This window comes from Bos taurus, chromosome 10 (genome assembly GCF_002263795.3).
Source record: "Bos taurus isolate L1 Dominette 01449 registration number 42190680 breed Hereford chromosome 10, ARS-UCD2.0, whole genome shotgun sequence".
NCBI classification, from domain to species: Eukaryota; Metazoa; Chordata; class Mammalia; order Artiodactyla; family Bovidae; genus Bos; species Bos taurus.
Genome location: NC_037337.1, coordinates 100,530,765 through 100,555,738, shown reverse-complemented (window position 1 = coordinate 100,555,738; position 24,974 = coordinate 100,530,765). Strand labels below are relative to the sequence as shown.

Sequence of the window (24,974 nt, the reverse complement as noted above, 5' to 3'; positions counted from 1 at the left end):
GTAAAACCCCTGCACACTCTGTCCTCAGGCTCGGAAGGGAAATTTCTAAGACCTTCTAACCAAGCTCGAGGCCTCTGTTTAGCCTCCGGAGTTTTCGGCTGAGTTGGATTCTGGTTGTGTTGTGTGGTTCAGCTACATCCAGTGACCTCCAGTGAGCTCCCACTCAGGAAGACAAGACTGTCGGGGGATCCCGATGTTCCCCGTTTAGCTTTCACGCTGCAGCTCAAGAACCCTATTTTGCTTCTATTCATCATTAATCCCGAAGGATGAGAGAGTTCCGACAAGCATGTCAAAATCATCCCAGCTGCCCTGAGGAACCCGTGACCCGCTCCGGGGGTAGGGGAGTAGAGACGGCTGTGTGGGCACAGGCTGGGATTCACATTATTCTCTTTTGTGCTCCAACATATACTTAGAAAGAACTCCTGTCAGCTGCCAGTTACCTCCCTGTTTATTACCCAAGGGCTGAAGAGGAAGTCATAATTTAAAAATTAATCTCAGAAACCATCTATAGGATAAAATAAGTATGTGCTCAAAGAACCAGTGAACATAACTTATTTAGATTTTGCAAACGTATTTGTGGGATTCTGTTTTAAGGTGCTCATCACAACTTTAGAGCCTGGGGTCCACTACTCTTCACAAATCACATTATTATTTCACCTTTGAGGTTTTGACACTATGGACAGTGGTACTGAACTGAACTGAACTGAACAGTGATATCAGTGGAGGCAGTGACGTGGAAGCTTCTGGTAACTGTTGCTATTGGTTGATGACAAAATGGCCAATTCACATACACGGACATGGTGTTAAACGTAGGCATTTATCCAGGTGTGTTTCTGCAAGATGCTAAATACTTCTGCATTTCCAAATTATTTAGAAATAGGTTCAGTAGTCATAAAACACCTGGGTGCCTGAATGTTTAGTCTCATATAAGCATGGCCCACACATTATTTCCCTGCGTCTTCGTTCATCTGTATCACTTTTTAGTCTCATATAAGCATGGCCCACACGTTATTTCCCTGCATCTTCGTTCATCTGTATCACTTTTTAGTCTCATATAAACATGGCCCACACATTATTTCCCATCTGGGTGCCTGAATTTTTAGTCTCATATAAACATGGCCCACACATTACTTCCCTGCGTCTTCGTTCATCTGTATCACTTTTTAGTCTCATATAAGCATGGCCCACACATTATTTCCCTGCGTCTTCGTTCATCTGTATCACTTCTTAGTCTCATATAAACATGGCCCACACATTATTTCCCTGCATCTTCGTCCATCTGTATCACTTTTTGCATCACTATTTCACAGGAAAGCAGTTTTACAAACTGAACGTAGAGTGCACCTGTAAAACCGGAGCGCTACTTCTGGCTGATCAGTGTAGAAGTGGTTGCTTCCAATGCACGCAATGGCTTCCACATGAGTATTGTCTTGTTTCAAAACCTCTTTGTAGTATTCAGTAGCTGATGAAATATTGTTCATCTCCTATTCTCCATCAAGAGGGAAGAGCAATACTGTATTAATATTCAACAAGAAATTGTTAGTGATGACTGGCTTACATTATTTTATTCAATTCAGTATTTTTTCCAATTCAATATTCAGTAAGAGCCTACCACAGCCAGACTCTGTTCTAGGCCCAGACTCTGTTCTAGGCCCTGTTCTAGGACACAATGTGAACAAAAGGATAAAATTACAGTCACCACCCACCCCCGCCCCGCATCTGTAGTTTCGCTTTCATGAGTTCGGTGAGCCACAGATCAAAAATATTTAGAAAAAAATTCCAGAAAGTTCCAAAAAGCAAAACTTGAGTTTGCTGCACTGGAAATTATTTATATACCATTTACTTTGCATCTCCAGCTATTTACATAGCATTTGTATTGCATTAGGCATCATAAGCGATCTAGAGGTGATTTAAAGTATACACATGGGGACTTCCCGGAGGCCCAGGGGTTACGAATCCTCCTTGCAATGCAGGGAATGCAGGGAGACCCCACAGGCTGTGCAGCAACAACGGCCATGTGCTGCAACGAGAGAACCCACGCACCACAGTGAAAGATCCCATGTGAAGTAACTAACACCCAACACAGACAGATAAAAATTTTTAAATAAATGAAGTATACAGATAGATGTGGGCAGGTTATATGCAAATACTCTGCCACATTATATAAGGGACTGGAGCATCCACAGATCTTGACAACCCAGGGGTATCCTGGGACCAATCCCCCTTGGACACAGAAAGACAGCGGCACTGTCCTCAAGGAGGTTACATCTGGTAGGAAGACAAGCACGTGAACACTTGCTGTCTTAGAAGAAGGCCTTTCAGCTTTTCATCATTAAGTCTGATGTCAGCTGTGGATCTGTCATACGTGGACTTTATTATGATGAGGTATGATTCCTCTATGACCTCTTTCTGGAGAATTCTTATCATAAATGGATGTTGAATTTTCTCAAAAGCTTTTCTGCATCTATTAAGATATGGTTTTTATTCTTCAATTTGTAAAGATGGATATCACATTGATTGATTTGCAAATATTGAAAAATCCTTGCATCCCTGAGATAAATCCTGCTTGATGATGGTGTATGATCCTTTTAACGTATTGTCAGATTCAGTTAATATTTTGTTGAGGATTTCTGCATTTTTTCTAAGATCAGGAATAAGACGAGGAGGCCCACTCTCACCACTTTTATTCAACTTAGTATTGGAAGTCCTAGCCACAGCAACCAGAGAAGAAAAAGAAATAAAAGGAATCCAAATTGGAAAGGAAGAAATAAAACTATCACTATTTACAGATGACATGATATTATACATAGAAATTCCTAAAGATACCACCAGAAAACTACTGGAGCTCATCAATGAAGTTGGTAACACTTCAGGATACAAACATATATATAGAAATCTATTGCATTTCTATGCATTAACAACAAACTATCAGAAAGAGAAATTAAGGAAACATCCTATTTACCATCACATAAAAAAGAACAAAATACTAGGAACAAACCTACCTTAAGGAGGTAAAAGACCTATACCTGGAAAACTTTAAGACACTAATGAAAGAAACTGAAGACAAAACAAACAGATGGAAAGATACAGCATATTCTTAGATTTGAAGAATCAATACAGTTAAAATGACTATACCACCCAAGGCAATCTACAGATTCAATTCAATCTCTATCAAACTGCTGCTGCTGCTGTTGCTTCAGTCCTGTCTCACTCTGTGTGACGCCATAGACGGCAGCCCACCAGGCTCCCCCGTCCCTGGGATTCTCCAGGCAAGAACACTGAAGTGGGTTGCCATTTCCTTCTCCAATGCATGAAAGTGAAAAGTGAAAGTGAAGTCGCTCAGTCGTGTCTGACTCTTAGCGACTCCATGGACTGCAGCCTACCAGGCTCCTCCGTCCATGGGATTTTCCAGGCAAGAGTACTGGAGTGGGGTGCCATTGCCTTCTCCGCTCTATCAAACTAGCAATGGCATTTTTCACAGAACTGGAACAAATAATTTTAAAATTTGTATGGAGACAAGAAAGACCCTGAATAGTCAAAACAATATGAAGAAAGAAGAAGAAGAAGCTGGAGGAATCATGCTTCCTGATTTGAGACTGCACTACAAAGCTACAATAATCAAAACAGTATGGTGCTGGCACAAAAAGAGACGTATATTAATAGATCATTGGAACAGAGAGCCCAGAAGTAAAACCACGTACTTATTATGGTCAATTAATCTACCACAAAGGAGGCAAGAATATACAGTGGAGAAAAGACAGTGTCTTCAATAACTGGTGCACTACATGTAAAAGAATGAAGTTGGAAAATTCTCTCACACTATATTCAAAAATAAAGTCAAGGATTTAACCACTGGTGGTCCAGCGGTTAAGAATCTGCCTACTTATACAGAGGACAGGGGGTCGATCCCTGGTCTGGGAAGATTCCATATGCTTCAGGGCAACTAAGCCCGTGTGTCACCATTACTGAGCCCGCGCGCCACAGCTCCTGAGCCCACGTCCCACAGCTCCTGTGCCCGCGTGCCTGGAGCCCTTGCTCCACGACAAGAGAAGCCACCACTTGAGGAGCCTGTACACGGTGAGGATGAGCAGCCCCTGCTGGCTGCAACTCAAAATGGACTAAAGACCAAAATGTAAGACCAGAAACCATAAAACTCCTAGAAGAAAACACAGGCAGAATAGTCTCTGACACATATCATAGCACTACTTTTTCTGGATCTGTCTCCCAAAGCAAAGGAAGAAAAAGCAAAAATAACCAAATGGGACCTAAATAGACTTAAAAGCTTCTGCACAGCAAAGAAAACCATTGACAGAATAGAAACAACCTAATGAATGGGTGAAAATATATGCGAATTAGATGACTGATGAGTGGTTAGTATCCAAAACATATAAACAGCTCATACAACGCAATATCAAAAAACAAATAACCCAATTAAAAAGCAGACAGAAGACCTGAATAGGTTTTTTTTCCAAAGAGGACATTCAGACAGCAACAGCACTCCACAGCGCAAGGCTTCATTCAGTGTCAGAGGTGCCGAACTTGGTGTGCTCGTCTACTCAGGCTGCCGTAACAAACTACCATAGACGGAGTGGCTTAAACAACAGGAATTTCTGTCCTCACAGTTCTGGAGGCTTGAAGTCCAAGGTCACAGAGCTGACGTCATAGCGTTTTAGTGAGGACTTTCTTCCTGGCTCAGAGGGCCACCTTCTCACTGTGTCCTTGTGTGAGAGAGAGAGAGCACTCAACTGCTTTCTGGGGTCTTTTAAAAAATATCTTTACAATGTTGTGTTTTTGTTTCTGCATAAAACACAAATCAGCCATAATTATATATCTATCCCCTCCCTCCCAAACCTTCCACCCCTCCCCTCATCCCAGCCCTCGAGGTCATCACAGAGCCTCAGGCTGGGCTTCCTGTGTCATACAGCAGCCTCTCACCAGCTACCCCTTTTACACATGGTACTGTATAAATGTTGACACCACTTCCCCGTTTGTCCCACGCTCTCCCTCCCCACTGTGTTCACAGTCCATTCTCTACATCTGCGATACGTGCGTGTGGGTATGTATACACAATGGAGAATTACTTAGCATAAAAAACAACAAGTTTGAGTCACTTCTAGTGAGGTGGATAAACCTAGAGCCCGTTATACAGAGTGAAATAAGTCAGAAAAACAAATCTCATATATTAACGCATATATATGGAATCCAGACCCATTTGTGGGGAAGGAATGGTGTCTGGCCATATAGGGGCACTAATCCCATCATGAGGACCCACCCTCATGAGCTCATCTAACCCTAATTATCTCCCCAAGGCCCTGTCTCTAGACACCCTCCACAGGGGGCTGGGGCTTCAACCTAAGACTGTGCGTGGGTAGGGAGGCAGAAAATTCAGTCTGCCACAGGTGGTAACACCCAATTCAAAAAAGACTCCAGCCCTAGTGGTCAGCCGTTTCAAGGCTTTGGTTCAATAAAACTACCTCAGAAGTCTATATCTGCCACCCACACCACCCCCTCTTCCCTCTGGTAACCATTAAGTTTGTCTCCTATGTCTGTAAGTCTGTTTCCACTTTGCATACCTGAAATTAAGACACTTCTATAAACAATTATACTTCAGTTTTTAAAAAATGCCTTAGAATGTCTGCATGCTTGATTGATGGTCATGGACTTAACTTATGTAATCTCTAGGAATTTTAGACTGAAACTAACATGTCTTTGGGGCTTCCCCACCAGCTTAGTGGTGAAGAACATCTGCCTGCCAGTGCAGGAGATGAGGGTTCGATCCCTGGGTCGGGAAGATGTCCTGGAGAAGGACATGGCAACCCACTCCACTATTCTGGCCTGGAGAATCCCACGGACAGAAGAGCCTGGCGGGCTACATTCAAAGGGGCTGCAAAAGTGCTGGACACGACTTAGCGACTGAACAGACACACATGTCTTTGACAACCTTATATGAAATTTCTCAAAGTTGTTATAAAATATGTGCTGATATTAAATAAACTTAAATGCACATTTAAAAATCTCATAAGTAACTGCAAATAGCCTCCAAATGGGTTGTACCAGTGTACGCGCCCAGCAATAATGTTCATATGTGACATCTGTTCCTCTACGCCCTCGACAACCTTAAATGCCATGAAACTTAGTCATCCTTAAGTAAAAAGTGACACTGTTGTTTCAGCTTTCATTTCCTTAATTATCACTGAGGTTAGCACTCGACACACCACACATCTTGTTCCCTGCGAACTGCGGATTCACGCCTTTTGTCAGCTTTGCGGTCCCAGCTCTTGTCTTCTCATTGTTGGTTTGTGTGAGGGGCTCGGGTGGGAAACTGCCCTTGGGGCTCAGGAGAGCTGGAGACACAGCTGTGGCTCCAGGGTCACTGGGCACTGCCTGCTTTCTCCTCCCTGACGATGAACGCGTGCTGACGCGGACTTGCGCTCACAACCCAGGAAGGCCACGTGTTCGTGAACATTCCCTTCACAGGGAAAGCACAGGTGGTTTGCTTGAGTCCTTCCAGGCGTGTGTCAGTCAACACCAGGACGAAAGGGCGCTGGTGTAGCTGAACTGCGGCCGGAGTCTGGCTGCTGTCTCAGCTCTGGAGCGACCACGTGCATGGAGAGGGGCCAGGTCACCGTGTGGGCTGCAAAGACAAGGGCCACACCATGGTCTCACCCCCACCAGTGCTCTGAGGAAATACCTGTTCTGGTTTCCATGCTTATGTTCTTGACCAAAATGAGAATTTATAAGCGTGGATGTGCACACTTATGTGTCGGTGTGTAATTCTCCCATCAATCTATAAACCACCTGAAACCCAGCAATTGTTGAGCAACATATAAAGTGAAGAGAGTAAAAGTACCCTTTTCTTCCCTGTCCCAGGTATGGCAAATATGTTCCCTGTTTGATATTTTTACCTGTTTTGTTAGGGTTTGCTTTTATTTGTATTTTCGTTTTTACAGCATAGAAAATTTAACCTTTATGTTCTCATATTGATAAATTTTTTCTATTATGGCTTTCTGAATTAGTATCATGTTTAGAAAGGTCTTCCCCAATTCAAGTTTATATAAATAATTCATCTGTATTTCTTCTGAAACATTCATGGTTTTAAATCTTCTAGTCACCTGGTAGCAATGGGTTCTTTTTTTTTTTTTTTTTTAAGTATTTATTTATTTGGCTGCCCCAGGTCTTCATAGTGGCATGCAGAGTCTTTGGTTGCGGCACCTGAACTCTTCAGTTGAGGCAGGTGAGATCTAGTTCCCTGACCAGGGATCAAACACAGTCCCCCTGCATTTGGAGTGTGGATCACCAGGGAAGTCCCAGCAATGTGTTCTTTCAGGATAAGAACTCATTACTCATCCAGCTCTATTCTGAAGTTATTAAAAAATCCAATAATCCAGTTGGTTTAATTGACAGTCTTTATCACATAAATTTTCATATGTATGAATACACACAGATTCTATTTCTGTCCTTTCTTTAATCTATTCCAGCATTAGAACTGTTTATAGTAGCTTAAGAATAAATTTTATAAATGTAGATTTAAAATAATATTTTCAAACATACAAATATCACTTCAACTATCATTTAAGTGATTATTACAGTAGTTATTAGTGGTTATTTTTCAAACTAATCCACAGAATATCATCTGAGTTAAATTAAAGAACTGACTCATCTGAAAAGACCCTGATGCTGGGAAAGATTGAAGGCGGGAGGAGAAGGGGACAACAGAGGATGAGATGGTTGGATGGCATCACCAACTTGATGGACATGAGTTTGAGTCAACTCTGGGAATTGGTGATGGACAGGGAGGCCTAGCATGCTGCAGTCCATGGGGTTGCAAAGAGTTGGACATGACTGAGTGACTGAACTGAACAGAATATCAACACTGGGTTTTAGTTATTTAAAACAAAACTGTAAATAACTTAGGGAAGTGAATTTTGCTATGATTCTCAAACTCTGTTATATATCAGAATCACCTTGTGAGCTTGCTCAGCAGACAAAAGCCTGTATCCCACTTTCCAGGACGTGTGAGTCAGGAGGAGGAAGATGGGCCTCACTCTCAAACACTCCCAAAGTCATTTCTATATACAGTAAAGTTCAAGGACCATGAGAACAATATTTCCTAGGGTAATTATTCAGTTTCAAACACCTTTTAACATTTGCAGCGTGCTGTGCTTAGCCACTCAGTCGTGTCCAACTCTTTGCGACTCCTTGAACTGTAACCTGCCAGGCTCCTCTGTCCATTGAATTCTCCAGGCAAGAATACTGGAGTGGGTTGCCATGCCCTCCTCCAGGGGATCTTCCCAACCCAGGGATCAAACCAGCTCTCCCGCATTGCAGGCGGATTCTTTACCGTCTGAGCCACCAGGGAAGCAAGACAGGCCTTTATTTGAACCTTTTAACACAGAATAGTTCAAATAAAGGCCTGCCTTTCAAATGAATAAACAAAAGGCCCCAAGAAAAAGTAAAACCACAACCAAATAAATTTAGCAAGGATAAATCATTTAAAACAAGATTCTGTACAGAACAATCAATAAATAATAGGCAGCACAACATGCTCATTTAAAAAAAACAAGATCAAAATGAAAGTGATAAAAAATAAAAAGAACATAAAGGAAAAAACTCCCTCCAGAGAAAAGTATGATATACAAAAATCCCTAAAGGCATATGCTGTGTAAGCTCCAAGGCTAAGAACCAAACTTTACTAATTAACCCTCAATCCACTGTTACATAAGGAGAAAAGGAACACAATGGAAATCTTTGTAAGGCAAACTTTGCCATAAGTGAAATTAACCATGTAAATTCAAGGGGAAGTGCTGCGTCCAGCTGTTCCAAGTCTGTGCTCAGTCCTCGGACACCCTATTTGTACACGATGTCATCCTCAAAACTAGGATGCTCTCTTTTCACTTCTTTCTTCTTTTGAGTAAAAATTCAGATTCTACTTTTTCTCACAAAGCCTTCCCCTGTCACCCTTATAAAAGAATGTGCTCCTCCAAGTCCCGGCCAGACCCAGAGCAGGGGAAGGAAGAAGGTAGCCGGTTAAAGAATCCACTCCAGACCCGCTCCCTGTCCCAGCCATAGCAACGATCACTGTAATGGGAGCGTGGAAGGAATCCTTCCCACCAGTTCCTTCTAACAGCAGCTTCCACCTGAGAAGGGCAGAAGGAACAAAAGGCACAAACAATTCCAACTGCATCAAGACAGTCACCACCATGAATTTTGCAGCTTTCAGAATGGACTCTATTTCCTTCCTAAGCTTCTTGGTCAAAATCTTGTTCATGTTCAATTTAAGGTTACACAACTAAAGATACAGAGATACTGATATTGCTTTTTTAGAGAATGGTCAAACGTTTCTATTTATATGCTTATCAAAATTACATTTCACAAGGAGAAGCTATTTCTAAACAATTTAAGGAAAATATTTGTTGTTTTCATATTACAAGTAATACATGTTAATTACAGAAAATCTGGAAAATAAAATAAAAACCATTCACACACTACTACCCAGGTATGGAAACTATTAATACTTTCCATTCTTTTTTCTAACAAAATAATTTTAAAAGATCATACCCAGCATTTCAAGAAATTTAAAAGAGAACAAAGATGCTTCTGTTAAATTAAGTTTTTTTAAGTAAAATAACTGAAATTAAGAGATAAAACTATGTACATTTGCAGATGATTGTTTTATTTACTTAGAAAATCTAAGAGAATCTATGATGTTATTAAAAAGACTATTTAGCCAAGTTTTAGTATCAAATCAACTTAAATTACTACATTACCACTCACCAGAAATGACCATAGAAAACACAAGAGAAAAAAAGAGCAGTTCATTCACAATTTTCCCACAAATACATCTGTGCAGAAAAGAGTTAACACAGTAAGCCTGGGACTGCTACTCTTAGAAAGGCCTGCTTGAAAGGCTGGCCCCTGGTCAGTAACTTAGAACCTGGCTAGCGCCCTGTGCGTGTGTGCGTGCGTGAGTGCTAAGTCGCTTCAATCGTGTCTGACTCTTTGCCACCCTATGGACTACAGCCCACCAGGCCCCTCAGTCCTTGGGATCCTCCAGGCAAGAACGCTGGACTGGGTCGTCACGCCTTCCTCCATGGGATCCTCCCAACCCAGGGCCTGAACCTGTGTCTCTTACATCTCCTGCACTGGCACACGGATTCTTTACCGTTGGCGCCACCTGGGAAGCCCAGCTAGTGCCCTATGCTTATATAACTTTCCCCAAATGATAGCGTGGCTCACTACACCTGCATGTGGTGTACAAACACCTGCTTCACTTCTTGGAGTCTGGGGTCCTGGTACGTGATAGGCAGACGGTGCCTCCCTCTATGGCCAGCCCCCAGTAACAGATTGTTGTTGTTCAGTCGCTAAGTCGTGTCCGACTCTCTGAGACCCCAAGAACTGCAGCACACCAGGCTTCCCTGTTCTTCACTATCTCCCGGAGTTTGCTCAAACTCATGTCCATTGAGGTGGTGATGCCATCCTACCATCTCATCTTCTGTCATCCCTTTCTCCTCCTGCCTTCAATCTTTCCCAGCATCAGGGTCTTTTCCAATGAGTCGGGTCTTCCCATCAGGTGGAGCTTCAGTATCAGCCCTTCTAGTGAATATTCAGGACTGACTTCCTTTAGGATGGACTGGTTTGCTCTCCTTGCGGTCCAAGGGACTCTCAAGTCTTCTGCAGCACCACAGTTCGAAAGCATCAGCGCTCAGCCTTCTTTATGTGATGGATCCCAGGTCTCTGATGAGCTTCTCTGGCAGACAGTGCTTCACACATGTTGCCACAACTTGCAGGAAGATCAAATGTGTCCTCTGTAACCCTAACCACCAGGGGTCGGGGTGGGTGAGAGGGGAACTCTTGAAAGCCTGTGTCTGGTTTCCTCTGAACTTTGCCCCACATGCCTTTTCCCTTTACTGATTTTGCTTTGTATCCTTTTGCTACAAAAAATCATGGCTATGAGTACAACTGTGTGCCGAGTCCCGAGACCTAATAAATCACTGAACCTCACAGTGGTTTTGGGGACTCTCAACAAAACATTTATGAAGATAATTACAAGATATTCATTGAAAGACAACAACAACAACAAAAGGCCTAAAGTAAATGGAAAGTTATATCATGATCCCCCTTGGGAAGAAAAGCAGACCCTCCACCCCCATCATTCTTACATTCAATGCAATTCCAATCCACATGCCAACAGGGTTTTTTAATATGGAAGAGCAAAGGGCCAAGCATAACCAACTGGGAACAACAGGTGGTAGAATTTCCCCACCTGACATCAAGAATTATTATGAAGCTACCTTAATTAGGCAGCAGCGAGAACAACTCAATGGGGCTTTTCATGAAATTTGACAAAAATGGCTCTAAAATTTACCAGAATAAACAAAAGTCCAAAATAGCCAAGACATTCCTAATGAAGATGAACAAAGCCCTCCCAAAGAGTAAGTATAATAAAGCTACAGGAGTTAAGATGGTATAATATTGGTGTAAGGATAGACGAGCAGACCAACAGAACAGAATAGAAAACCCAAAACATATCTACCACATACACAGAAAAAAACCCTGCTGCTTGACAGTACAGACCTGAGAGGAGGATCAGTTAATGTGCTGGGACAACCAACTATGCAGAGGGAGGCACTAATTCAAATTCCTATCTCATACCATTCTCTATACCCTCTGTGTGTTTGAAATACTTCATCATAAAAAGTTAAGTTTGTTTAATGTATACACTAAAATCTCTTATTCTGTTCGTAAATCACTGGCCAACAATCATAATTTTACAAAATGTTACATTTTATAAGACCCCAAGGGACTATGAACTTACTTAAGTAGCATATAACCTCAATTGTATGTCAACTTTTTGAAAGATAGGAACCTTACCTCATAGATCCTGGCAATTCCACAAAGTAGGGTTACCTCTCCTGGAAACTTGTCTAAGCCTTGTTTGAAAAGATTTAAAGCAGTCAAGGGCTGATCCAATGAGATGTAAACCTAAAACCAGGATACACTTCAACAAAAGGACTTAAAATAACAGTATTCATTATGACAAATTTATTATTATTTTTTTCATTATGACAAACTTAAAATTATTGCTTAGTAACAAATTATCTCCTAGATATTACAGTAAACATTTTTCAGAAATGCGTAGGATTAATTTCCAATAATGATGTATAGTTATATCTCCTCATGCTGTGTGTGACACATTTATTCATTTATTCCTTCAGCAAACACTTACTGTGGGCTTACTACCGTCACACAGACTAGAGAGTAACTAGAAAAGGATGCTGATGTACGCCCAATACTATCACATGCTGTAAAACAATTATCCTGCAATTAAAATACATTGATTTTTAAAAAAGAGAGGATCAGGGGAAAATCTTTTTTAGGATAGGACAGACCTAAGTGTGTCTACAGGCAGGCACGAAGGGCCAATTGTGAGGCTGATTTTGAAGATGCTGGAGAAAGAGGGCATGCCCCAGGGGAAAGTCTGAGGAGCAGCAGCTGGGGAAGCCTCTGGAGGAGTTGGGGAGAAGGACCCTGAGAAGTAGAAGGAAACACATGTGCAGGGTAGAGGGGCAGGGAGTTGAGAGGGTTAGCACTCGATACTCCCGTTTAACAGTTTCCACCACTTAATTAGCAATGAGATATTCAGCGTGGATAAACCACAACCTATTAGGAACTTCTAAAAGGAGAACTACAGTTCTGTGTATAGAAACATAAGATGATGACATTTTATTTTCTTCATGATCTTGGATCCTCCATTTCTTCCTAAACATTTAGACTGTGCTTTGAAGAAGCCCAAATGGAGACACACAAAACTGCCTGCAGTGTTTACTGATAAACAATGAGACTAGAGGAAAGGGTATGGATGAAAACTTTTCAATGTTTACCTTACATGCTTCTGAATTGCTTTTTAAAATATAATAAGTAATATAATTCCATATGTGAAGTAATATAAAATATTTAATAATTCTTAAATTAACAAGCTTAAATTATAAGAAATAACGTGGTTCCTAAAATCTGCTTGGTCTCCAATTACTTAGCAATAATTCCTTCACATATTAAAAAAAACAAGTAAATTGTAACCCTATATAGTCACATAGGCAACAACAGAGTTAAGCAAATCAATTTATGAAAAAATAATCAAACCATGTATTTAACAATAGTTAAAATAAAAAGTACATTTTTAACCACATGGCAAGTAATTATCAATTAAGAAGATAATAGTCAAATACTGTAACCTGAATTATAATTTCAAGCTGTCAGAAAACTTTACTGTGATGTTTAGAAACCTTTTTAGAATTTAACATATAATGTATAAAGACACTTAGATATTAGAGTTTCAAACATTTTTTAAAAACTACTATAAACATACTAAGCCAGCACAGTAAGTTTATATGGCAGAACTTCCCTTTGATTCTGTTAGTATGCTAACATTAATACCATATTTGGAAAATAGTAGCACTTCCTTTGGAGAAGGCAATGGCACCCCACTCCAGTGCTCTTGCCTGGAAAATCCCATGGACTGAAGTGACTTAGCAGCAGCAGCAGCAGATGCACTTCCTTTTCTGCCTTCTTTTCAACCTCCTTTACAACACTTTTTAAATTTAAGAAATTCTTAAAGATATATTAATACAAGATGATGTCCTAACCACCACTTCATCAAATGCTTCTTCTAAAGTAGCCTTGGTGAGGGTAAAGTAGTCACTTATTCCAATACTGAAAATTCCAGGTGGTCCTTCACTTCTATTGTGGCTGTGGGTGGCACTCAGGCTCTAGAATCAGAAAGTCCTGGGTTTGAATTGTTGTTGTTTAGTCTCTCAGTCGTGTCTGACTCTTCTGTGACTCTGTGGACTGTAGCCCGCCAGGCTCCTCTGTCCATGGGATTTTCCTGGCAAGAATACTGGAGTGGGTTGCCATTTCCATCTCCAGGGGATCTTCCTGACTCAGGGACTGAACTCCCATCTCCCGAGTCTCCGGCAATGAAAGGCAGACTCTTTACTGCTGAGCCACTGGGGAAGCCCCCTGGGTTTGAATGCTGGCTCTTAACAGGCAAGTGAGACTGAAAATCTTCACTTATCCTCTTAAGTCTCCTTTTCCTCAACAGTACAAAGGAAATGTTAAAGCAGTGTTGCTAAGAAAGTTTAATTAAATTACATGTGGAAAAGACTTGATAAAATACCTTACACTGAGTAGGTGCTCAATAAAGGGGAAATACTGTTTTTGTTATAATGACAGAGCCAAAAAGTGAAAGACCTACATAAAAACAATCCTGTTCTCTATAGTCTGCTGACACGGGAAACAAATGTGTTGTAGAAAAACACCTCTCTAGGGCTTGTGACCCCTGGGGATAGTAGGCCTGTAGTATGTTCTCCCAATCGAACGGGTAATATTTCAAAGAGGCTGTCTTACTTTCCCTGGCAACCGATTCTTCCTGAGATGGTTATCCTCCGAATGTTCTCACCTTTTCCCTTACCATTAAAAAAAAAAAATGTTAAGTCCGAACACATTAACTTGCCAACTGTTCTTACAGAAACTGGCAACTCTCCCCATGTGCTGGTTGGAATTTAAACATTTATCCAGAGAAGACAAATTCCACTCAATTTAAGAATACTTACTTTTGCCAAGTAGAGAAATGTATCTACCATTTCTTGCTGCTTCAGGGCTGATTTAAACTGTTTCTCTGCTTCCCGATACAATCCTAACCTAAGAACAACCATTTTAAAAATTAGACAATCAATTTAAAACAAATACTACCAGCATTCATTCATACCGAGGATATGAATTAGAGACAAAGTACATCTGTTAAGAGTAAGCATGTACCATGAAGGCAATGTTATATGCACACATGCATGTTTATACAGGTTAGACAAAAGATGCCGGCATTCCCATATTCACTGTCTGAACACTTAAATGGGGTGTAGAGTCTGTCTGAAGCCTAATCAGAGCAGGATGCCAGTGAGTCACCAACCAAATTGCTTGTGTCAGCTGACATGTCACACGATTATGTAAAGTTTAAAAATAAAATAAAAAAAAAAAAAAAAAAAAGAAATGCTCAGAGCCTCCATTTTATTGGAAGAACTGAAGATGACATTTTTTTGAAAAACATCTACTTTGAGATAAAAGCCCATTTTTATTTATTTATTTTTTAATTTTATTTTTAAACTTTACATAATTGTATTAGTTTTGCCAAATATCAAAATGAATCCATCACAGGTATACATGTGCTCCCCATCCTGAACCCTCCTCCCTCCTCCCTCCCCATACCATCCCTCTGGGTCGTCCCCGTGCACTAGCCCCAAGCATCCAGTATCGTGCGTTGAACCTGGACTGGTTTCTCGTTTCATACATGATATTCTACATGTTTCAATGCCATTCTCCCAAATCTTCCCACCCTCTCCCTCTCCCACAGAGTTCATAAGATTGTTCCATACATCAGTGTCTCTTTTGCTGTCTCGTACACAGGGTTATTGTTATCATCTTTCTAAATTCCATATATATGCGTTAGTATACTGTATTGGTGTTTTTCCTTCTGGCTTACTTCACTCTGTATAATAGGCTCCAGTTTCATCCACCTCATTAGAACTGATTCAAATGTATTCTTTTTAATGGCTGAGTAATACTCCATTGTGTATATGTACCACAGCTTTCTTATCCATTCATCTGCTGATGGACATCTAGGTTGCTTCCATGTCCTGGCTATTATAAACAGTGCTGCAATGAACATTGGGGTACACGTGTCTCTTTCCCTTCTGGTTTCCTCAGTGTGTATGCCCAGCAGTGGGATTGCTGGATCATAAGGCAGTTCTATTTCCAGTTTTTTAAGGAATCTCCACACTGTCCTCCATAGTGGCTGTACTAGTTTGCATTCCCACCAACAGTGTAAGAGGGTTCCCTTTTCTCCACACCCTCTCCAACATTTATTATTTGTAGACTTTTGGATCGCAGCCATTCTGACTGGTGTGAAATGGTACCTCATAGTGGTCTTGATTTGCATTTCTCTGATAATGAGTGATGTTGAGCATCTTTTCATGTGTTTTTTAGCCATCTGTATGTCTTCTTTAGAGAAATGTCTATTTAGTTCTTTGGCCCATTTTTTAATTGGGTCATTTATTTTTCTGGAGTTGAGCTGTAGGAGTTGCTTGTATATTTTTGAGATTAGTTGTTTGTCAGTTGCTTCATTTGCTATTATTTTCTCCCATTCTGAAGGCTGTCTTTTCACCTTGCTGATAGTTTCCTTTGATGTGCAGAAGCTTTTAAGGTTAATTAGGTCCCATTTGTTTATTTTTGCTTTTATTTCCAAACTCTCCAGAAAGCAGGAATAGAAGGAACATACCTCAACATAATAAAAGCTATATATGACAAACCCACAGCAAACATTATCCTCAATGGTGAAAAATTGAAAGCATTTCCTCTAAAGTCAGGAACAAGACAAGGGTGCCCACTTTCACCATTACTATTCAACATAGTTTTGGAAGTTTTGGCCACAGCAATCAGAGCAGAAAAAGAAATAAAAGGAATCCAAATTGGAAAAGAAGAAGTAAAACTCTCACTATTTGCAGATGACATGATCCTCTACATAGAAAACCCTAAAGACTCCACTAGAAAATTACTAGAACTAATCAATGACTATAGTAAAGTTGCAGAATATAAAATCAACACACAGAAATCCCTTGCATTCCTATACACTAATAATGAGAAAACAGAAAGAGAAATTAAGGAAACAATTCCATTCACCATTGCAACGGAAAGAATAAAATACTTAGGAATATATCTACCTAAAGAAACTAAAGACCTATATATAGAAAACTATAAAACACTGGTGAAAGAAATCAAAGAGGACACTAATAGATGGAGAAATATACCATGTTCATGGATTGGAAGAATCAATATAGTGAAAATGAGTATACTACCCAAAGCAATTTATAGATTCAATGCAATCCCTATCAAGCTACCAACAGTATTCTTCACAGAGCTAGAACAAATAATTTCACAATTTGTATGGAAATACAAAAAACCTCGAATAGCCAAAGCGATCTTGAGAAAGAAGAATGGAACTGGAGGAATCAACCTACCTGACTTCAGGCTCTACTACAAAGCCACAGTTATCAAGACAGTATGGTACTGGCACAAAGACAGAAATATAGATCAATGGAACAAAATAGAAAGCCCAGAGATAAATCCACGCACGTATGGACACCTTATCTTTGAAAAGGAGGCAAGAATATACAATGGATTAAAGACAATCTCTTTAACAAGTGGTGCTGGGAAAACTGGTCAACCACTTGTAAAAGAATGAAACTAGAACACTTTCTAACACCATACACAAAAATAAACTCAAAATGGATTAAAGGTCTAAACATAAGACCAGAAACTATAAAACTCCTAGAGGAGAACATAGGCAAAACACTCTCTGACATACATCACAGCAGGATCCTCTATGACCCACCTCCCAGAATAAAAGCCCATTTTTAAAAACTGAGGTACTGGGTTGGCCAAAAGGTTCATTCGGTTTTTTTCGTTAAGATGGCTCTGCTGCTGCTGCTGCTAAGTAGCTTCAGTTGTGTCCGACTCTGTGCGACCCCATAGATGGCAGCCCACCAGGCTCCCCCGTCCCTGGATTCTCCAGGCAAGAACACTGGAGTGGGGTGCCATTTCCTTCTCCAATGCCTGAAAGTGAAAAGTGAAAGTGAAGTCGCTCAGTCGGGTCCGACTCTTAGTGACCCCATGGACTGCAGCCCACCAGGCTCCTCCGTCCGTGGGATTTTCCAGGAAAGAGTACTGGAATGGAGTGCCATTTGCTTAATTGTCTTTCAGATCAGATCAGATCAGTCGCTCAGTCGTGTCCGACTCTTTGCGACCCCATGAATCGCAGCACGCCAGGCCTCCCTGTCCATCACCAACTCCCAGAGTTCACCCAGACTCATGTCCCTGGAGTCAGTGATGTCATCCAGCCATCTCATCCTTTAACTTCATTCAAAACAATTTTGTTAGGTTGTGACAGCTGTCATATCTGTGTGCATTAAAAAAAAAAAATCAAAACTGGTGAATTTTTGTACAGTCATTTTAATACTAAAGATAGAAGAAAAAAAGCAACATTTTCAGAATACTATGCTTTATTATTTCAAGAAAGATAAAAAAAATGCAACTGAAATGCAGAAAAAAAAAAAGCAGCATGTAGAGAAGGTGCTGTGACTGATCAAATGAGTCAAAAGTGGTTTCTGAAGTTACGTGCTGGAGATTTCTCACAGGACATGCTGAAACCAAGTGCTGAAAATCATTTATACCAGTGTGGTATGTTAATCATTTTGATGTTTGGGTTCCAAATAAGTTGAGCAGAAAAAAATCTTGACTGGATTTCTGATGTGCTTCTCTACTTACACATAAGGAAAATGCTCCATTTTTAAAACAAATTGTGGCAGGTGATGAAAAGTGGATACTGTACAATCGTGTGGGATGATAGAGATTGTGGGGCAAGTGAAATGTACCACCACCAACCACACCAAAAGCCAGTCTTCATCCAAAGAAGCTGATGTTGTGTATATGCTGGGATTGGAAAGGAGTCCTGTATTATGAGCTGTTTCTGGAAAACCTAATGATTAATTCCAACAAGTACTGCTCCCAATTAGACCAACTAAAAGCAGCACTCGACAAAAAGCGTGCAGAATTAGTCAACAGAAAATGCAGTCTTTCATCAAGATCGTGCAAGACCACGTTTGTTTGATGACCAGGCAAAAATTGTTACAGCGTGGCTGAGTAGTTCTGATTTCTCTGCCATATTGACCAGACATTCCACCTTCGGATTTCCATTTATTTTGGTCTTGAAAAATGTGTCTTTTATTTTTAATTTAAAAAACAGAAGGAACTTTTTGGCCAACTCAATATAATTGCCATATAACATTATATCAACTTTTCAGGCATGTAACATAATAATCTGATATTTGTACATATTGCAAGATGATCACAATAAGTCTAATTAACATCCATCACCACACACAGTTACAGAATTTTTTTTCTTGTGATAAGAACGTTTAAGTTTTACTTGGTTAGAAAATTTTGCACACACAATACAGCATTATTAACAAGGCTGCCATGCTCTATGTGACATTCCCACAACTTATTTATTTTATAATTGATGTTTGAACCTTTTGACTTCTGCTACCAATCTGACCACCTCTAGTCTCAACCGCAGGCAACTACCAATCTGTCCTCTGTATCTATAAACTTTGTTAATTATTTTTGGTTCCTCATATAAGGGAGATCATAGGGTATTTGTCTTTCTCTACGAGACTTAGTTTACTTAGCATAATGCCCTCCAAACCCATCCATGCCATCTCGAACAGCAAGATTTCATGGGCACTAGATTGTTTCCATATCTTGGCTATTAATGCTGCAATGAACATGGTGATGCGGGTATCTTTTCTTCAAGTCAGTGTTTTCATTTATTCAGACAGATATTCAGAATGAGAACTGCTGAAGCACATGGTACAGCAATTTTTAATTAACTTAAAATTAATTTTAAAATTTAATTAATTTAAAATGTTAATTTCAAGCACATTTTTCATGTTTTCGGGAACCTCCATACTGTGTTCCTTGTGGCTGCACTCATTCACACTTCCACCACCAGCTCATGAGGGTTCTCTTTCCCTCACATCCTGCCAACACTTGTGATTTCTAGTCTTTTCAGTAACAGTCATTCTAACCGATGTGAGATGACAATCTCACTGTGGTTTTGACTTGCGTTTCTCCGAGGATTAGTTGTGGAGCACCTTTTCATGTACCTGTTGGGCCTCTTGTCTTTTTTAGAAAAAAAGTCTTTTCAGAGCCTCTGCCCATTTTTTAATGACAGTGCTCTAGTTTTGTTTTTTTTTTCTATTAATTTTCGTGAGTTCGTGATATATGTTTTGTGTATGTTAACACTTTTTGTATATGTTCAGTTCAGTTGTCACTCAGTTGTGTCCAACTCTTTGCGACCCCATGAATCACAGCACGCCAGGCCTCCCTGTCCCTCACTAACTGCCAGAGTTTACCCAAACTCATGTCCATCAAGTTGGTGATGCCATCCAGCCATCTCATCCTCTGTCGGCCCCTTCTACTCCTGCCCCCAATCCCTCCCAGCATCAGAGTCTTTTCCAATGAGTCAACTCTTCGCATGAGGTGGCCAAAGTATCGGGGTTTCAGCTTCAATATCAGTCCTTCCAATGAACACCCAGGACTGATCTCCCTTAGGATAGACTGGCTGGATCTCCTTGCACATTTCAAAAGCATCAATTCTTTGGTGCTCAGCTTTCTTTATAGCCCAACTCTCACATCCATACATGACTACTGGAAAAACCATAGCTTTGACTGGATGGACCTTTGCTGGCAAAGTAATGTCTTTGCTTTTTAACATGGTTTCTAGGTTGATGATAGCTTTTCTTTCAAGGAGCAAGAGTCTTTTAATTTCATGGCTGTAGTCATCATCTGCAGTGATTTTGGAGCCCCCCAAAATAAAGTCTCTCACTGTTTCCATTGTTTCCCCATCTATTTGCATTAAGTGATGGGACTGGATGCCATGATCTTCGTTTTCTGAATGTTGAGTCTTAAGCCAACTTTTTCACTCTCCTCTTTCACTTTCATCAAGAGGCTTTTTAGTTTTTCTTCACTTTCTGCCATAAGGGTGGTATCATCTGCGTATCTGAGGTTATTGATATTTCTCCTGGCAATCTTGATTCCAGCTTGTGCTTCTTCCAGCCCAGCGTTTCTCCTGATGTACTCTGCATATAAGTTAAATAAGCAGGGTAACAATATACAGCCTTGACATACTGCTTTTCCTATTTGGAACCAGTCTGTTGCTCCATGCCCAGTTCTAACTGTTGCTTCCTGACCTGCATACAGATTCCTCAGGAGGCAGGTCAGGTGGTCTGGAATTCCAATCTCTTTCAGAATTTTCCAGTTTATTATGATCCACACAGTCAAAGGCTTTGGCATAGTCAATAAAGCAGAAATAGATGTTTTTCTGGAACTCTCTTGCCTTTTCAGTGATCCAGCGGATGTTGGCCATTTGATCTCTGGTTCCTCTGCCTTTTCTAAAACCAGCTTGAACATCTGGAAGTTCATGGTTCATGTATTGCTGAGGCCTGGCTTGGAGAATTTTGAGCATTACTTTGCTAGCATGTGAGATGAGTGCAATTTTGCAGTAATTTGAACATTCGTTGGCATTGCCTTTCTTTGGGACTGGAATGAAAACTGACATTTTCCAGTCCTATGGCCACTGCTGAGTTTTCCAAATTTGGTGGCATATTGAGTGCAGCACTTTCATAGCATCATCTGTTAGGATATGAAATAGCTCAACTGGAATTCCATCACCTCCACTAACTTTGTTCGTAGTGATGTTTTGGTCCCTATAGCTCTGTAATTGGTTTGAAATCAGGGAATGTAATGCCTCCAGCTTTGTTTTTCTTTCTCAAGATTGTTTTGGCTCTTCAGGGTCTGCTGTGGTTCCATACAAGTTTTAGAACTGCTTGCTCTACTTCTGTGAAAAATGCCACTATAATTTTGATAATGATTGCACTGAATCTGTAGATTGCTTTCATGCACTATGGGCATTTTAATAATAATAATTCTTCTAATCCAAGAATGTGAAATATCTTTCAATTTACTTACGGCTTCATCAATTTCTTTCATTAATATTTTAGTTTTTGGTGTACAAGTATTTTCATCTCTTTGGTTAAATTTATTCCTAGGTGTTTTATTTTTTGATGGAATTGTAAATGGGCCTATTTTCTTAATTTCATTGTTATTAAGGTATAGAAAGCAACAGATTTTGTATCCTACAAGTTTACTGAATTTACTTATTATTTCCAACAGTTTTTTGGTGGAGTCTTTAGGATATTCTATATATAGCATCACACTTGCTATAAACAGACAGTTTTACTTCTTTTCCGATGTGGATGCCTTTTATTTCTTCTTCTTGCCTAACTCCTCTGTCTAGGACTTCCAATAGTATGTTCAGTAAAAACAGAGCCAGTGGGCATCCTTATCTTACCCTTCATCTTACAGAGCAAAAGCTTTCAATGCCAGTGAGTGCGACTTCAGCTACAGGCTTGTCATTCACGGCCTTTACTGTGTGGAGGTACATTCCTTCTACACCCACTTTGTTAGGAGTTTTTATCATAACTGATGCTGGACTTTGTCAAATGCTCTCTCTGCATCCATTGAGATAATTGTATGATTTTTATACGTTTTTGTTAATGTGATATATTACATTGATTTGCATATGCTGAACCATCCTTACAGACCTGGAATAATCCCACTTACTCATAATCATGATCCTTCTCATGGTCCTATTTCATTTATTTCCATTCTGATCTTTGTTATTTCCTTCCTTCTACTAACTTTGAGCTTTATCTGTTCTTCTTTTTCTAGTTACTTGAGATGCAAAGTTAGGTTGCTTATTTGAGAATTTTCTTGTTTCCTGAGTAGGCATTTATTGCTCGGTACTTCTCTCTTAGGATGCAGTTTTTGCTGCATTCCATAAGTTTTGATGTGTTATAATTTCAGTTTTCACTTGTTTCAAGTTACCTTTTTTGACTCTGCATAAGCCCATTTTTAAACTCTAAACAATTTTGAGGTAATCAGTTAACTTCCACTTGAGTAATATAGCTATACCATTTTATTATTCCACAACATTTTCTTTCCCTTTTTTTGTCTCTGATACTGATTGTCCTAGTCTATGAATCTGAGATTTGTTCCTTGCTTAAATACAACTGTCCTGATGTCAACACCCACTTCTGCCCAGGGAACATTTTATTACCATGAAATCAATTGCTAAAGCACACTTCAGCCTGTCCTTAATAGATCTGTTGGGCTTTCTCATAACTACTCATCCCAGACATGTGGGAGCTACTTAGGCACTTTATGATAATGCTTTTATTTATGAAATAAAGACAAAACAGTATACAATATGGTCTATTATGTTACTTTCATTTAAAGGCTTGAAAGAATAGCTGTGTTCTTTTTTCCTAACCTAAACCTTAAGCACTGGTATAACTATACCCAAAGAGATGTTGGACAATGTGGGACAAAGAAGTTAAACTGACCCTACAGTCTGGCCTAAAGTTAGCAGATGTATGATGTGGTACAAGCCCCTATTGCTTCAAAAGCCCTGCAACTTTTACAAGGAATGTTCATAAAATGTTATCAGAGAACTCTGAAGTTCTGAAGAACAGCATATTTATACAGAGTTTCAACTGAACATTTAAGTCTTAAATACATGGCTGAAGTTCAATCACTGAATTCCATAAACACCTATTTAGTTTGCATATTTTTAACTAATAAGTTGTCTCTTGCAAAAAATAATTTTATAGGGATTACAATAAAAAGATACATATAAAAAAAGAATATGAAAACAGAACTAGATTTTAGAAAAAACAATGAAGAATAAAGAAATTAAAAAACAAGCAATCAGAGCTACTGAAGTACCTGGAAACCAAAGAAAGGAAAGAAGGATGAGTCATATGTGTTTTATTACTATATCCTTAAGAGATCATTTCCTCTAATCCTATCAAAAAGGAATTCACCACATGGGTTCTTGTGCAAAGGAAATGGAGTGGGCGCCATGTATAAAGAACGTCTAGGGATAATGAAAACATCAGTCAAGTTCATAAACATAGGACAATATCAAAGAGTCAGAGTCCAGAGATAATTTCCACCAACTGCCAAGTTTTTCTCTCCAATTTAATTCAATAAACATTGTCAAGGACCAACCGCATGCACATTTAATGATGTTAAGGAGTTGCAAAAATGAAGATAACAACCATGTACTGAAGGCACCAATTAAGACTGAAACAAAACATATTTTAAAATAAATCTAATTGCATTATGGCCAATGAGGAAAAAACGTACTTTGAGAGCACAAAGGAGGAACGAACTAAGTTCCAGCGAGGAAGGAATGGGCAAGATTTCGACAGTGAGGTAGGGTGGGCTGGGGTGCACAAGCACACAAGAAGGAAAGTCCACAGCATGTTAGGGGGATGCCGAGTAGTTAGGTTTAACCAAAAAGGAAAACACGAGACAGAATGGGAGAAGTGAGACACATGGGCAAAGCTACAGACTTGGACAGGCTCATGGATGCCACATGTAAAATACAGATTTCACTTTAGAGGTAATGGAGATCAACCAAAGAATATTTGCAACAGTCCCTCTGACAGTAGTACACAGGAAGGATTGATCAGGCAAGAAAATGGAGGCAGAAAACCTCGGTAAGAAACTAACGTAGCAATTCAAACAAATGACACGAAAAGCCAGGAACAGGGCACTGGAGTGGGGATGGCTAGTAAGGGAGCAACTGTAAAAGCCACTGCCCAGGAAGAACCATGAGGCCTTAACTGTCAGGAGCAGAGAGAGTGAAGTTGCCCTGGGTGCTCCCTCTGGTACCCATCCCTGACCTCATCACCGAGAGGAAGGGGCTCTTTCTCTGGGCTCCCCCTGAGCCCTGCACTTGCTTCTATCAAAACGGGACCCACATTTGCAAATGATTCCTGTCCGCTCTCTTCCATTCAGTTGTCAACCGTTTAAAGGAGCTTCTCATTAAACATTTTACTGTGAGTGAGTGGACAAATGAATGAATGCTCAATACACAAAGATGAGAAGCGACCAAGGAAACAGAGGAGAATAATAATTGATATAACAAAATACATTCATTTAAATACCATCTTACATGAAGGAAACAAGGAATCAAGTTATGCTTTTCTTTCATTATTACAGATTTCTGAGAGTTTTGCTTAGAACCTCAAGATTCCAAGCTTGTCCTCAGAAATTACATTCATAAAACCTTAATGTTATAATGATCCAGAACTACCTTTTATCAGAAAATACTTCCTCAATCTAACAGTAGGAAAAAATACTTTAGAGTTCTATGTGAAATATCTAAATGGAAAATAGTCTTAATTTCAACAGTAGAAAAATAAGCATCCTTTTTATTCTATTTATATATTTCCTTT

General features: G+C 39.9%; 1 protein-coding gene across 1 annotated transcript in view; it reads right to left on the bottom strand.

The window, feature by feature from the left end:
- TTC8 (tetratricopeptide repeat domain 8) overlaps nt 1-24,974 on the bottom strand; it is a 46,761-nt gene that overhangs the window by 6,505 nt on the left and 15,282 nt on the right. Inside the window, exons 8-10 of the mRNA XM_059890965.1 lie at nt 14,610-14,697; nt 11,872-11,982; nt 1,345-1,484 (exon numbers count right to left, since the gene is read on the bottom strand). Of these exons, the coding sequence (XP_059746948.1) occupies nt 1,345-1,484; nt 11,872-11,982; nt 14,610-14,697 (339 nt within the window). The remainder of the gene's footprint in view (nt 1-1,344; nt 1,485-11,871; nt 11,983-14,609; nt 14,698-24,974) is intronic.